The sequence below is a fragment of the Morus notabilis genome, unplaced genomic scaffold (assembly GCF_000414095.1).
Source record: "Morus notabilis unplaced genomic scaffold, ASM41409v2 Scaffold78, whole genome shotgun sequence".
In the NCBI taxonomy this organism is placed as follows: Eukaryota; Viridiplantae; Streptophyta; class Magnoliopsida; order Rosales; family Moraceae; genus Morus; species Morus notabilis.
In genome coordinates this window covers 1,225,830-1,241,965 of record NW_010367622.1, presented here as the reverse complement: position 1 = coordinate 1,241,965, position 16,136 = coordinate 1,225,830, and the positions used below count along the sequence as shown (strand labels likewise).

The 16,136-nt window shown below is 31.5% G+C and overlaps 2 protein-coding genes across 2 annotated transcripts; both read left to right on the top strand.

Annotated features, from left to right (window-relative positions):
• Positions 1 to 790: 790 nt before the first annotated feature.
• Positions 791 to 2,089, top strand: LOC21410553 (probable carboxylesterase 8). The gene has a single exon (XM_010112993.2). The coding sequence runs from the start codon at positions 907 to 909 to the stop codon at positions 1,951 to 1,953; it is 1,047 nt and encodes a 348-aa protein (XP_010111295.1). The 5' UTR covers positions 791 to 906; the 3' UTR covers positions 1,954 to 2,089.
• An 11,522-nt stretch (positions 2,090 to 13,611) lies between these two features.
• On the top strand, positions 13,612 to 15,896 carry LOC21410551. The gene is made up of 3 exons (XM_010112991.2): positions 13,612 to 14,185; positions 14,804 to 14,928; positions 15,510 to 15,896. Exons 1-3 carry the CDS (start codon positions 13,786 to 13,788, stop codon positions 15,708 to 15,710), a joined length of 726 nt encoding a protein of 241 aa, XP_010111293.1. The 5' UTR covers positions 13,612 to 13,785; the 3' UTR covers positions 15,711 to 15,896.
• Positions 15,897 to 16,136: the final 240 nt, after the last annotated feature.

Genomic DNA, 16,136 nt, shown 5'->3' with positions numbered 1-16,136 from the left:
AAAAAAAACAAAAAAACAAAAAAACAAAAAGGCGTAAGTAGAGACATTAGAAAAAAGTGAAGTAGAGACATTAGAGTGCCACCAAGAAAGAAGTAGAGATTCTTTGCAAGATTTCAGAAGAAAGGATGTACCATGTACATTTACATTTATTTTTCGGGAGGACATTCGAATCTACATGCTTAATTATTTCTGATCCTATAACTAGTCATACTTCCCCCTCCATTTTCTAATTCTTTTGGTTGATAATTCACCAACTCCTCTTTTATGTGTATTAAAGGAATCACCAACTCAAGATCTCAATCTATTTTCTCCTTATTTCTGAAAATATTTATTTTCATATATATATATATATATATTGATCAAAACGCACGTAACATGACATTTTTTAAAATTATGATTATACAAATTGTTGAAAAAAAGAAAAAAAAAGAAACTAAGATAAAAAAAAAGGCAAAAGATGTAGAAAAAAAATTTTGCATTACATTTCCAGCATTTTAACTATTGTGCAAAACGTTTTTTTTTATATAAAAAAAAGTTGTGAAACGGTTTGCCAAAAAAAAAAGTGCAAAACGTAAAAAAAAAAAAAAAAAAAAAAAAAAAAAAAAAAAAAAAAAAAAAAAAAAAATCACCCTTAAATATAGTATAAATAGATAGATGAATTAGTTTTTAATAGTTACTCTATATAATATTTTTTCCTCGATAATTATCTATTAAATTATTAAAAAATAAACATATGATTTTAATAATTAATGATGTGATCGTTAACTGCTATCATCGTGTAGGTCGATAACCCAATTCATGTTATCATCAGTGCATATTCATTGACTCCCACACCAAGTCTTCCACAATCCCTCCCTCCCCATCTGACGAACAAAAAAATAAAATAAAATTAAGAAAAACAGTAACATGTCAATGGCGGACTCTTCCTCAACACCACAGCCACCACAAACACCAGAAAAACCCTCCCTAGACCCTTACAAATTCCTCCGCATCGCCCCCAACCCCGACGGCTCCCTCACCCGCCTCTCCCCCGTCCCCTCCGTTCCCCCTTCCGCGGCCGTTAACAATTCCGACATCTCCCCGCAAATCGTGCTCACCAAAGACGTCCCCCTCAACCCTGCCGCCAAAACCTTCATCCGCATCTTCAAGCCCCACCCTCTTCCCCTAAATTCTAAACTCCCCATCATCCTCTACTTCCATGGCGGCGGCTTCGTCCTCTTCTCCGCCGCCTCCGTCCCCTTCCACAACTCTTGCTCCCGCATCGCAGCCCACCTACCCGCCCTCGTCCTCTCCGTCGAGTACCGCCTCGCCCCGGAGCACCGCCTCCCCGCCGCCTACAATGACGCCCTCCTTGCCCTCCGCTGGGCAGCCGCCGACGCCCCTCGCGACCCCTGGCTCACCCACTCAGCAGACTTCTCCAACTTCTTCCTCATGGGCAGCAGCGCCGGTGGAAACATCGTCTACCACGCGGGTCTTCGTGCGCTAGATCTCGACATCTCGCCGGTTGTGATCAGAGGGCTTATCATGAACCAGCCCTACTTCGGTGGGACCCGCAGGACGGAGTCTGAGATGAGGCTGGTTGGAGATCGGATCCTTCCGCTGCCGGCGAATGATCTACTTTGGAGCTTGGCATTGCCGGAGGGGGCTGACCGGAATCACGAGTATTGTAATCCGACGGTGGGGAATGGTCATCAGGACGGGAGGATCGAACGACTGCAAAGGTGTTTGGTTAGTGGGTATGGAGGGGACCCACTGGTAGACAGGCAGAGGGAGTTTGTGGAGATGCTGAGGGAGAGAGGAGTGGAGGTGGTCGCTGCATTTGATGACGGTGGGTTCCACGGTGTGGAGCTTTTTGACAACGACAAGGCCATGGCTTTGTACGACGTCGTTGCGGATTTTGTTCGGCCTTGTCGTGCTAAATCAGCTGACGTTGTTGCTAAATCAACTATGTAATGTATTTATATGTCAAAGTTCATTTGACTAAATCATATCGCCAAATTAAAAAGGTGATTCGCAATGTATAATCAGTATCTCTCATGTCATGCACTAAGTGAAAATTTATGTAATGATTTCACATTTTTCTCGTTGATTTGAGTGGTTTGTCTTGTTTGTTGGTTATACTTGTACAGTATTTGGGATTCGGAGAATATCATTCTTATTAGAGTAAATTGTACAGATGATTCAAAATTTTTTAAAATGTGACAGCTTTTTTTTTTTTACGAAACAAACCTCAAATTCTTTTACTACTTGAATGGTACTCGTTCTGCACCACGTGAGTAATTTTAAAGTTTTGTATTGCATGTTAAGTTTGATTATTGTGTTATTAATTTTTTAATTTATTTGATAATAGATATTTTTAATTGTTAATATACAATTAACACTAACATATTAAAATGAGTACACTTTAAAATAACAAGGGTTACACGAAAATAATTATGTACACATTAAAAAAATATATTAAAATAGAAGCAATTGAGGAAATAAAAAAGATTAAAAACAAATACATCGAAAAAGAATTAAAATTTTAGAAGAGTTATAGGAAAAAAGAAAAAAGAATAAAAAAAAACAAACAATAAGACATGAAATAAACTACTTTAGTTGGATTAAGGAAAGAGAAAAAAAAAGTAATTCAGAATTACTTTAACGAGAACAAATTAGTGAAGCTGAAAGGATGACGTGAAAAAACAAGAAGATACATTTGAGAAAAAAAGATTGTTGATTGGACTAATTAGGAAAAAAAATTATAAGAATTATTTTCTATAAAATAAGGATTATACGAATAAAAAAGATAATAAGAACATATTTAGAAAAAAAAAACAAATATTTTTATAGAAGCAAGTACAAAAAAACAGTATTTGAAGAATATAAAAATTAAATTATAGGAACATCTTTGGTAAAAACTAAAAAGAGAAAAAAAAAAAAAAAAAGGGACATGCAAGCTATTTTAATAGGAGCAAAGTGTGAAAAAGAATTTCCTAAAGAATTGCACTATAAAAATTATGTTGTAGACAAATATTTAACAATGAGAAAGGGAAAAAAAGAAGAAAAAACAAGATGAAAGTAGCATTTTAGAACAAGTAAAGAAAAAACTAAGAAGAAAGGTAGAAAAGAAAAAATGGAAAAAGCAAAATACTAAAAAAAAATAAAGGAGCAAAAAAATAAATGGAAGAAAATGAACAAAACGGTGAAGGAAGAAGTAATGGAAGTATGCGGTAACGCTTTAAAAATATGTACAATAAGATAAGATTAAATATAAGATATGATAAGATATAAGATAAATTTCATTTAACGAAAAAAAGACATGAAAACAATCAAATACAAATTTTATTAGGGAAACATATTAACAAGAAAAAAATGTGTAAATAGAACACATTTGTGGAAAAAATTTAGTGAAGCAATTAGAAAATCAATGAATTTATGAAGACCATATCTAACAAAAATATTTTAGGGGATTGTAAAAAAATATATAAGTATAGATATATTTGTGAAAAATTATCATAATAGAAACAAGATAAAGGAAAATAAGAACAAAGACTACATTTAATTTAAAAAAAAAACCATTTAAGTGCAGATAATGTATTTGACAAAAATTATTACAAATAGATCTAAAATGAAAGGAAAAGTATTTTAATATATTATAGTTTAAAGTATAAAGTTTTTCAGGCAAGAAAGCCAAAGAAAGAGATAAAAAAAAAAAGGAAAAAATTAAAAAAATTAAAGCACCACGAGACAAAATAACTGGCCAAAAAATGAAATATTGCCAAAAGGAAACTCTCTTTTACAATAGTATTGGTTGCATGTCACGTGTTATGCGTGTTGTGAGTAATTTTATATGTTCTATATGCGTGTTAAGCTTTGATTACCGCGTTATTAATTTTTTAATTTATTAATAATAGATATTTTTAATTTATGTGATATAAAACATTATAGAAGAAAAAGTTGAATTTAAATTTTTGTGAAAGAAAACATTATAGCAAAATACTTGAGTTATGATTAAAATTGTGAAACAAACGAAGCTTTAGTTGGTTGTTAATATGCAATTAACACTAACATATTAAAATGGGTACACTTTAAAATAACAATGGTTAGACGTAAAAAATTATGGACACATTTAAAAATATATTTTAATAAAATAATTGAGAACAAACATTTAAAAGAAATACATCGAATAAGAATTAAATTGTAGAAAAGCTTTAGGCAAAAAGAAAAAAGAAAAAAAGAATAAATAGCAAGACAAGAAATAAATTACTTTAATAGGAGTAAATAGAAAAAAAAAAGTAATTCAAAATTACCTTAGCAAAAACAAATTAGTGAAGCTTAAAAGATGATTTGAAAAAACCTTTTTAAAGAAAATACATTTGAGAACAAGAAAAAAAAAAATTGTTGATTGTGCCAGTTACTCAATAAAAAAAGTATAGGCATAGGCGAGATGGTAATATTCAGGGCGGGAATAGGGGACTATTATTAGAAATGGAGATATGAATAAAATCTAATTTATGAGTCTTAGTGGGGATAGGAAAAGGAGAAATCACTCTCCGTCCCGTCTCTATCTCGATATACATATATTATATTTTTTATGTAAATATATACATATACATAATTTTTAAAAATTACTATTTACTAAAAAAAGGTAACTATATTTTTATGTGGCTCTTCTATTAAGATTTAATTTGTATATGTTTAGAATTTGGTTTGCATATATTTAGAATTTGGTTTGTATTACCAAACCTTTAATTTGGTTTAAATTAATTAATAATGAATTTCTACTCTATTTTTATTTTAAGTTGCAATAACTTTTACATGCATAATTCTATTTGATGGGGGATAAGATGGGTATTGGTATGGTATGAGGATGGTTCCCTCAATTAAGAATTCCTGAGTCTAGCACAACATCTAAAAAGCGGAGACTGATAGGAATAGTGTCCTGAAAGCATGAGATATAATTAAGAATTTTATTATTTAATTAATAAAGTATAAATTTCATTATTTACGTGCATGTATTATTGAATACTTTATGAATATCATTAAAAATTTTACAATTATTTATGTAACCTTAAATATGGTATATAAGTGTTATATACTAGAGAATAATATTTAAAGATAATAATCGAAACATAAAATCCATAATGGTTATTGATTAAAGTTTAGAATCTTTAATTGATCACATTATTAATACATGTCATTCTCATTCTAAATGGAACGATCTTATTCGATCGTTGATCTGTTGAGATATCAAAGTGAGTGTATTTTACATAATGAGATTATGTAGGACTCGGACACAGACACAATATGAATTTCTGATAATTTCCGTTAAGTATAGAAATTCTAATTAAGTCTACATAGTGTCTTTTGACTTACTCAGTAAAGATCTTGACACACTTAGATCTTATCCTTGTATCTTGGAGACATGGAGATATAGGTATCCAGAAATGTTAATATTATAATATGGAATCTATTCTTTCTTAAGAAAGAAGCAGATAAATAATTCCCTTGAGGGTTGATTCGATACTTGGATTAGTTGGAGCTCCGATTCATGAATGTGTTTTATGAATCACTATCCATTAGAGAATCAATGGTACTCAAGGATAAAGATGTAATTAGAGAGCTTAACGGATTTTACCTAGCTCTAATTATGAATTATTTATGGAAGATCCATCTATATGTAGTGACTATATCAAATGGACACTTCAAGTTCTTATAAGTAAATTATGTCTATAATTTTGAGAGTGCAATTCCAAGTTTTTAGTGGAGTGACTTTTAAAATTAATAGAATTAATTAATTAAAGAGTTTAATTAATTATTAATTTTATTGGAGTTCAAAATTATAGGTTCATGAGTCCCCACGTCATCCTTGTAATATTTTCAAGACAAGATGAATTATCAAGATTTTATATCACTCACAAATAATTAATTAAGAATTAATTATATATTAAATAATGAGATTATTTTATTTAATTTTAGAAAGCACAATGTGGTGGGACCACATAGGCCACACGCCCATTCACTGGGTGCAAGGGGCGTGTGGCACAGGTAAAATCTTAAGAGGATTTAGTTGTTTGCTCTCCAAGTAATCTGATTTACTTGTTTAACAAGTTTTCCAATTAAATTCAGAAGGGAAAGTAAAGTGTAACTTTATTTGAAATTGAATTTGAGTTAAAATTAGAAACTGGATTAAGAAATAATTTTCTCTCTCCTGCATTATAATGGCTGGCCACCTATAGCATATAGGAAGGAAAGTTTGTTTTCAAAATTAAAAGGGAAACTATATTTTAATAGTAGTTACAAATTTCCTATTACTTTGTCTACAAGCAAAAGGGTTCTCTTAATTTTCTATAAATAGGAGACAATAGGAATTGGAGAAAATTAGTTTTTTGATCTCCTAATTCCCTAGTGTTGGCCGAGTTTATAGAGAGAGAAAAAGAGAAAAAAAATTCTTCTATCTCTCAGTTTCTTCACATACATGCGATAATAGTGAAGAAAGACAAAATTAGCAAGTGATCATAAATGCTAGTTCTACCCCAGAGCCCACACTCTAAGTCTTGCAAGTTTCAAGGAGTAGACGTGGAAGATTTTAGTATTATGAGAAAGCTTGGAGGTTGGATCGTTCGTTGGTCAAAGAATTCAAGCTATCTTCCTAATCGTTAGCAAAGTATAATTCTTGTACTAAATACATTGGATTAATTTATTCGTTGTAAATTAATATATTCTATAGCGTTCAAAAAAGTTTTATGAAAATTTTTGTTCGAACCCGATTCGTATTTCCACGCTTCTGCACCCGAATTCGATTCGGAAACCACCAGAGACGAGGACAACATCTCCCATGTACTTTACTCTCTCTTATCTTTCTTTTCCATAAAACATTCTCTCTCTAGAAAATCAGTGGTTCTCATGGAATCTATCAATCCAATTGATCCTTCAAATCCAATCCAATCAAAAATTTTGAATTGGATTAAAAAAAATTTTGATTGGATACGGATTGAGATTTTCTGAATCTTAAGTTTTGGATCGAATTGCAGATTAAGCAATCCATGAAATATGCAAATCCGAAACGTATTATATATATTATTTATTATATATTTACATTTTATATATGCACACGTTTTTAATTTTTTTTTTTCAATCTGTAATGTATATGAAATATTTTCTAATTATTCATATTTAGTAGCCCATATTCCTACCTAAAAAATTAGGTTGTAACAATTTAGATTTGATTGAACAACTTTATTTTATAGTTATGTTATGTTTATTTGAGTTATGAATGTTGTAAACTTTAAGTCATGATAAATGATTATTTCATGTTGTGTTTTAATAATATAATTTTAAAGGTCGTAATATGTAAAATTTGTGATTTTAATACGCAAAATTCGATAGGTTTTGAATTAGATTGAACCAATTCAAAATGATCTTGAGTCAAACACGGATTGAGATTTTTTTATTCGAAGGTTTTAGATCGAATTACAAATTCGCGAATTTCAATATGTAAACACCCCTATAGAAAACCATTTCCCTCAATCCACTTCCTCTAACTGTAGGATGAAACCTCACAAACAACCAAATAACCAAGCAGCACAAATTCAGGCCCATCATCACCATGGACCAATCTTTTAGGAATCACAAATTGTAGAAAATACTTTTCTTTTTATAAAATCACTGAACCACTCCAAAGCCTTTGCAACTTTTAAACCAACTCTTTCTTATTTGTCCTCTATCCATTCTTTTACCAAATACCCAGACAGGAAGCAACTCTCTCTAAATCTCTCATCCATTCTCTCCACTGTGTGAAAAGGAAAAAAAAAAAAGATAAAAGAAACCCATAAAATGTTCATAGAACCTTCTTCAGAATTTTGTTCGTTCAAACACGAAAATTCAATATTCCAAAAACAGTGGGCAATGGTGGAAACATAATTGTAGAATGATCAGATACTTTTTCTAATTCATAAACGCAAAGACCACCTATAAACCTCAAGAAACTCTCCATTCTAACAAGTCAAGAAAATTAAAGACGATAACCCAACTTCTCAACTTCATCCACTCTTTTAAGCCATATAATCAACCTTTCCTTTTTATTAAAAAGTAATAATAAAAAATCATCTACTTGAGAAAAATCACAGTTTTCCATTTATGCTTTCGTTTTTGTCCTAATGATCGAAAAGATAGAAAATATTAGAGAGGAGAATATGAAGAGAGAACCAGATTTGGTATCTTCGTTCTGCTCAATGCCCAAAGCCTAAATTCGAAAGACAACAATCATATAAATATTCATTAATTATGAGACGATCAATTTGGAGAAAATAAGCTGAAAGAACGCAAACTTAACTTGCCAAAACGCAACTTCCATTGAACATAGCGGTTCCAAGAGGTGAAGGGGGAGAGAGAGAGGGATACAAAAAAGAGATAAATAAGGAACACGAAGAGATAGCTTTTTGAAAAGTAAAATAACGGACAACTCCCGTTTCTATTCTGTTAGTTGGCTCCCCTTAAATGGCGAAAAGTCATTGGGGGGATAGAGAGGAGGACAGAAGATCTGAGTCGATGATGAATTGTATACCAACGGTTCAGATTAACCGATAATCGAAAAGATCCAAAGCATTTGAGTAGTGAATAGACTTCGGCCTTATTTATTTCAACCTAAACTCAAAAACAGTTTGAATTTAAATTATAATTTTATTTAAATTTACATTTTTTTATAAAATTTAAGTTTAAATTTAAATTTTAATTTGAGTTTAAAGTTAAAATTTAGATTTAAATTTTTCCTCCAACTCAAGTTCTTAAATTCAAACTCAAGTTAATGAATAATATTTTTACTATCCTTAAAAATGTCATAACTTTTTCGTTTTAATTCTGATTGAGATAGATTTTTCTATGCGTTTACAACAAAGAGACGAATAAAACTCCACCCATATACCCTATTAAAATTTTTCATCACCATTAAGTTTTTATTAAAATACTGTCCAAATATAAATTCTAGTTTTGACCCACCTAAACACAAACTCAAATAGATTTTCAACTCAAACTATAACTAAAAATGTGCACATCCAAACACAAACTCAAATTAGAATCTCAACTCAAATCATACTTAAATACACCTTAACTCAAATCAAAATATGAACTTAACTCATTCTAATTTAAAAAATGCAAATGAACTTTAAAAAATAGTCCTAAAGTGGTTGTCCTTTCAAGGCAAAGCACCTAAGGTGAAATTTTTAAATGGATAACCCCTTCATTTAATGAAATTTTTGGGTTTTTCAAAATACCCTTTTGTAATAAAAAAAACAAAATATTAAAATAGGAAAAGGCAAAAAAAAAAAAAAAAAAAAAAAAAAAAAAAAAACCTCCTCAAAGAAAGCTCTTCTCGTCACGTTGCCCATCTCCGACACCGCCTACCACCTCCGACGACACTCTCCGTCAACGTCCATCGTCTCCAGCATCTATCTCCGTTCACACTCCAGCATTGCTTTCAACTATTAAGAAAGACAAATCAAAAGTTTTTGAAATCTCAAAATCTTAAGAAATTAAGCTCTACGATTTATATTTTAACCATAAACCCTCTTTTTTCCCCCTAAAATAACTGTTTGAAGGTTGGGCATTCTTATTTTAGTGTTTAATTTGAAAACCCCACAAGATTCATTTCATTTCGTCATTTTTTTGAGCTGTGAGACCTTAAAATTGGAAGATGAAGACGAATGTACAGTGTTGAGCGGACGGTTCTGACCGATCATACCGGTTGGAAAATTTGAACCGGTCAGAATGATCTGACCAGTCAAAAAGTTACTCGATGAGTGTGATACCCTCTAGAATTTTTGACCGGTCCCAGTCCGCTCATATTAACGACTGATCCGAACGGTCTTTTAACTTACTAGTCAATTAATACTTTTGATTTTTGTCGTTTTCTTGCTTTTTTTTGTATTTTTTGACATTCTTTAGTATTGATGGTTTTTATTTTTATAGGAAAATGGTTGAGATTGTCATGTATTATCAATATAATAGAGAATAGAATGAAAGAATAAAAATGACAGATCCTACTAATGGTGTTCAAAGAATTAGGATATGAAGATCATATAACATTATTGATTAATCTAAATAAAGTAAATTTTATTTGATTGTCGACAACATATGTTTAAAAGTATTAATGTGAATGGAAGTAGCATAAATTTGAAATTGAGTTATATTTCTTGGATCATTCTAATATTAGTGTTATCTTAGATCGTTGTACTATATCACGATGTAGAAGCATGCTACATTTCGAGCTCATAAAACAAAATGAATGTGCATAAATATTGTAACCTTTGATAAGTTTTGACAAGTATGCATGAATTTTGTGACTTTCGATAAATTTTGATTACACGTTTGCTTACCAATATATTTGGTTATGAAAGTATGCTTATTGATATGCTTGTTTAGAAATTTATGCTTAGAATTCAAGGAAGATGTTATATGCTTATTAAAATATGGCTAACACTCATATTATTACTTTTGTAACACTATAACATTGAGTTACACAATTTAAGTAATAGTTTGCATGATCGATGCATCATTATCGAACTTTAACTACTGTAACACTATAACATCAACAACGCCACTTTGTGATATTACATTAAAATTGAAATACTCCGAATTAATTGGTGAATTTAACTTTATTTTATATTTATAAATTATAATTTCACAAATTTGAGGATTGAGACACACTGTTATCACTTAGAAGACCAATCTGCTTAGAAGTTTAATTACCACGTGTGCTCGATTGGAAATGTTGCTTAAATTAAGATTGGATAAATTTATATTAATTGTAACACTATTTACAACATTAACATCAATAATTAAATTAATAAATCATAATTTCATAGTTTTACATGACTGATGAATTATTATCATATTATTACTAATGTACAACTATAACATCAATAACGTTACGTTGTGATGTTACGTGTATTAGTTTCACTTTAATTGGTGAAAAATTAACTTTCCTTTATATTTAAAGTCTTAATTTCTCACATTTAAGTGACCGAGGCATTATTGAAATTAAAAAATCAGTCTATTTTAAAGTACATAAATCAATTCCATACTATAATTTCTAAATGTTCTTACCAATACTAATCTGAACGGTAATAATAAAATACAATCTACATCTGTCTCTCGACCATTTCTAACTGTTCTTATCGATACCAATCTGAACGGTAAGAAAAATTCAAAAACCATACTATAATTTCTAACCGTTCTTACCGGTACCACTCTTAACGGTAAGGATAAAACACAATCCACATCTGTCTCTCGGCCATTTCTAACCGTTCTTACCGGTACCAATATGAACAGTAAGAAAAATTAAAAAACCATATTGTAATTTCTAACCGTTCCTACCGGTACCACTCTGAACGATAAAAATAAAACACAATCCACGTATGTCTCTCGACTATTTCTAACCATTCTTACTGATACCAATCTAAATAGTAAGAAAAATTCAAAAATCATACTATAATTTTTAACGGTAAGAAAAATTCAAAAATCATACTGTAACTTAGTTTAACATCTAAAATAAGTTATAAAAGTCATCCTTAAAAAAAATAAAAAAGAAAAAAGTTATAAAAATCATCAATATTCTTGTAAATGGCCACGACCTGTACTTTGAGAATCGGTAAACGGAGTTCTCTTAAGGGGCGTTTGATATGCAGTAATCTTAAGGATGGAAATATAAATCTGTAATATTACCATATTATTATTATTATTATTAGTTTAACATCTAAAATAAGTTATAAAAGTCATCCTTAAAAAAAATAAAAAATAAAAAAGTAATAAGTTATAAAAGTCATCCTTAAAAAAAAGAAAAAAGAAAAAAGTTTATTAATAATAATATTTTTATTTCTTATTAATATTATTATTATTATTATTATGGATCTTTTTCATGCGAACAACCAAATACAGTAATGTAATATTCCTGAGAATTTGAAAAAGATTCATGTATATAACCAAACATAGTAATATATTATTCTTAGGAATCATATTACCCTCCATAACTTTCCTGTGAATATGGTTCCTACTGATTCTCACATACCAAACGCCCCCTTATATTTAACTTTTTCAATTGCCTATTCGGTTATTTATTAAGTTGCTCGGACTTGAAATTTTAGGAGTTGTTCTTTTGCAATAAAACTCAAAAAAAGTTTGAACTCGAGTTACAACTTTATTCAAGTTCATGTTTTTTTAAGTTTGAACTTGAGTTTGAACTCAAGTTTAGGACTAAAACTCGAGTTCAAGTTTTCCCTTCAACTTGAGTTCAGAAACTCAAACTCAAATTAATGAACAATATTTTTTCTATTCTTAAAAGTGTTATAACTTTTTCGTTTTAATCATGATTGAGATGATTTTTTTCTATGCGTTGATAACGAAAAGACGAATAAAACCCCACCCGTATACCTTATTAAAATTTTTCATCACCATTGAGTTTTTATTAAAATACTATCTAAATACAAATTCAAGTTTTGACTCATTCAAACACAAACTCAAAAAGATTCTTATCTCAAACCATAATTTAAATGTACACAATCAAACACAAACTCAAGTTATAAATTCAACTTAAATTATAACTCAAATTCAACTCAAGAACTACACTCAAATCACACTCTAAAAGAACAAGCCCTTAGTCATCTGGTTATGATCGTAGTTACCATCGCTCAATATATTCAGAAAATCATAAAACATATTACCTCTCTGAGAAAAATCAACAACTCTTGTGTCTTCAATTCCAACTTCACCATCACATTCATTATCTTTACGAACTCTAATGTCATCAAATCCGCAATCATCATCATCACCGAATCCATTCTGTTCAGAGAGGGTCGAAATGTTGCTAGTTAGAAGGGTGGCTGTCATTGCAAGCGGAGGTTGATTCGCCGGAGTAAGGAGGTCGAAATTTGTGTGGCCGGAGATGAAACAAAGAAGTCTCCTCTTTGATTGCCTTCTTAAGCCTCTGAAACAAAGAAAAAAGTTTAAAAGGTGAAAAGAAAAAATAAATCAGGATTCATCGACACAATAACACTTTACAACAGAAGAATACAACGTAAAAAGATAAAAGTATGAATTGTAATCCAAACCCTTAGGTCGAAATTTGCGTGGCCGGAGATGTGGCGGAAGGCCGGCGAGGGAGCGGCAAAAATAGAAGGGAGAAGATGGGTTGTGTTGTGTTAGGTCCTCCCGTAAAGCTGATTTGGTATTTGACTTTGGCTCTGTTCACTTCGCTGATTCGAGTTTAGAATTTGAGTTTTTCTACAGTAAAAAGCTCTCACAAACAATCACATCTAACTTTTTTGCTACAGTAAAAAGCTTTCACATAAAGTCACATCTCAACTCGAATCAACGAAGTAAACGAGGCGTTTTTTTCAATTTTAAAACAGGGGTATTTTGGGGTACGTTTAGTTTGAGAATTTAAACTATGATTTGAATCATGATTCATAATTTATTACAGTATTTTTTTCACAAAAAATATACGTAAATTAAAAATAATTTTAATCACATAATTTTAATTTATAAATCAAACGTTTACTTAGCCTTTGCGTTTAAAAGTAGAAGAGAAATAAATCAAAAGAAAAATAATTTTTATACCGGGGTTATTGGTTAGAAGAGTTTCATTCGGAGGATATTGGTTGAAAAAATCCACAAAACAGAGGACGACGACGAACAGGACTTAATCCGAACACAAAGAAACGCCGAACACGACAGAGATAAACATAAACAGAAGAAACACGAGAGAAAAAAGAAAAGATTAAGATGAATGCTTAATGAACTGGAGTCTAAATGGCAAACCCTAGAAGAAGTTCATATTCACTCAACATAACCACCAACAACCAGAGCTCAGGCTCAGCAGAAAACCCACTTCAGTTTCATGGCCAAAGCAGTACCAGCAGCAGCTTTTCACTTTCCTATCTCTCTCTCCTTCACTTTCTCAAAAAGCCCCACGCCTTCCCTTTTCTCCTCTCAGTCTTCCTTCTCCTCACTTGGGTTTCTCTCAGAATCCAACGCTTTTCACGCTCCTCCGCCGAAAATTCTCCTCGCTTCCGACACCCATGGACCCACTTCGACGATTCCCAGGTCAATCTCCGCCGATTCCCTTCTGGGTTTCCTTCCCCGATTGCCAATGATAAAAGGGGTTGGTTGATCAACCCCGTTTCTCTTGCCCTTGATTCTGGCGTTTCGGGTATGAATTGTGATCTCAAATTTCTGTTTTGCTAGTATGTTTATGATTTGAGATGTTTTATGTTGTTACAATCATGTTGGATCATCGGGAAAGATGATTTTTTTTGGGGTGATTTTGTGAGTTTTTTGTGCCTTAATTAATTTGAGAGGCTTGGGGTTTTAGTAGAAAATTGTGATTTATTAATTTGGAATTTTCAGATATTTATTTTCCCTAAGATAAAATTGGTGGTTTTATGTGGGTTTTTTTTTTTTTTTTTTTTTTTTTTTTTGCCTCAACTTAAATTGAGAGTTTTAGTGCTTTTGTAGAGAATTATGATTTGTTAATGTTGAATTTTCACGTATTTATGATTTTTTCTCTTTTGTTTTGCTCTCATCTTATTTGAGATAGATGGTCTATATAGACTCAATATTATGTTAAATTGAGTTTCTTCATTAGTCATAGAATAAAATATTTGGTTTCAAGTTGAATGAAATTCAACTAATATTGGAACTATATATTATAGTTCTGGCCAACTACATTAACCTTGCTGTAATGCACTAGGCTTAGCTTTATTCTTAGTTTGATTTTTCTGTTATTGTCTTCCTGGAGATCGAAAACAAAGCCTTTTCATTTTTGCAGGTGGAGCTGTAACTTGTGTTTCGGTTCACGTTGTCGAGATACGACCCGGTGCCATACGCGGAAATCACAGACACTACTCCTGTAATGAAACATTTGTCATATGGGGAGCTAAAACAAAATTTAGGGTAAGCATCCTTCTTTTATGAGTTCAAAATGCAATAGCTTATATCTTTTGGACATCAAGTTAAAAACTACCATATTAATGGACACACTTGCACGCACATACTCATCGATGATGGTGTGCCAAGTATGAGAAACTTTCTTGTATTCTGTGTTACATCACGTTTTTTCAAGGAAAGAAGCTTTGATTCCGGCCATCTTTTTTTTTTTTTTTTTTTGCAAACCCTCTTTTGGGTTTGGCTTTGGCTGTGTATGAGGACTCAAAAGTTCTTTCGCTGCATGTTTTAAGATTTAAGTCCACTGAAAGAACTGATAAAGGTTGCCATCAAGAATCTCTTAGATCCATCACATATTCACTCACTAGGCTAGTAAGAAATTGAAATGCAGGATCTTAATTTATACTTCTTTTTTTAAGTTTAAATATTTGCTTTGAGTTCACTGATGGTCTTTAGCATGGCATGAGGAAGATGCGAAGCTGAAATAATATTAATAATAATATGCTATTGGAAACTGTAATAGTTTTTCATACATTAGCAACTTTTGGACATATTTTCTTACCTTGTTTGGCGCTTGCAAAAATCTGCAGCTGGAAAACAGTCGGGTAGACAAGGGTTACGCTGAAGTGATAATTGGAGCGGATGAGGTTGCTGTTGCAACGAGTCCGAGTGGAACCGCTCACGTTATAGTTAACATGGATCCCTTGCGGAGTACATTCCTATTAGGATGCCAAGACAGCATTGTAAACTATAACAACTCAACTGATTATAATGTTTGGAAAGATCTTTGAAGTTTTTCCCCCTGCTTGATTGGCCAGTACTCCAATCCGGTGACTTGGAGTCTAGCCGTCCGGGATGCCTATAAAAGTTGTGTGTATGCCCTCTTTTCTTGTCCTAATTTATTCGTGTTGAACACAATTTCATCTGTTTAACTATCTGATTTCGATGAGGTCAACTGTTTCTAAGAGTTTGCTCTTCCCCCATTTTTCGTATTAGAAAGCTCTATGTGCTTCTGAGTTCTGAAATATTCAATTTTTTGATTCTTCTATATGTATGCATGAAAAGATATGTATTCCAAGTTTCAAAGATAGCACATTCTTATAAAGTTAATAGTTTATGAGACTGACATTATGTGAACCGTTGTAGTTCTTGTAGTGTGTTAGGGGTTGAAAATAGGAACTTCTAGATGGTTAACCTTTTTTTTTTTTTTTTCTTTT

Bases quoted from the DNA above. Each gene is read 5' to 3' on its own strand.
- LOC21410553 (XM_010112993.2), top strand. From the start codon at position 907: ATGTCAATGGCGGACTCTTCCTCAACACCACAGCCACCACAAACACCA.
- LOC21410551 (XM_010112991.2), top strand. From the start codon at position 13,786: ATGGCAAACCCTAGAAGAAGTTCATATTCACTCAACATAACCACCAAC. The intron at 14,186-14,803 runs GTATGAATTGTG...TCATTTTTGCAG, and splicing joins CCTTGATTCTGGCGTTTCGG to GTGGAGCTGTAACTTGTGTT. The intron at 14,929-15,509 runs GTAAGCATCCTT...AAAAATCTGCAG, and splicing joins GAGCTAAAACAAAATTTAGG to CTGGAAAACAGTCGGGTAGA.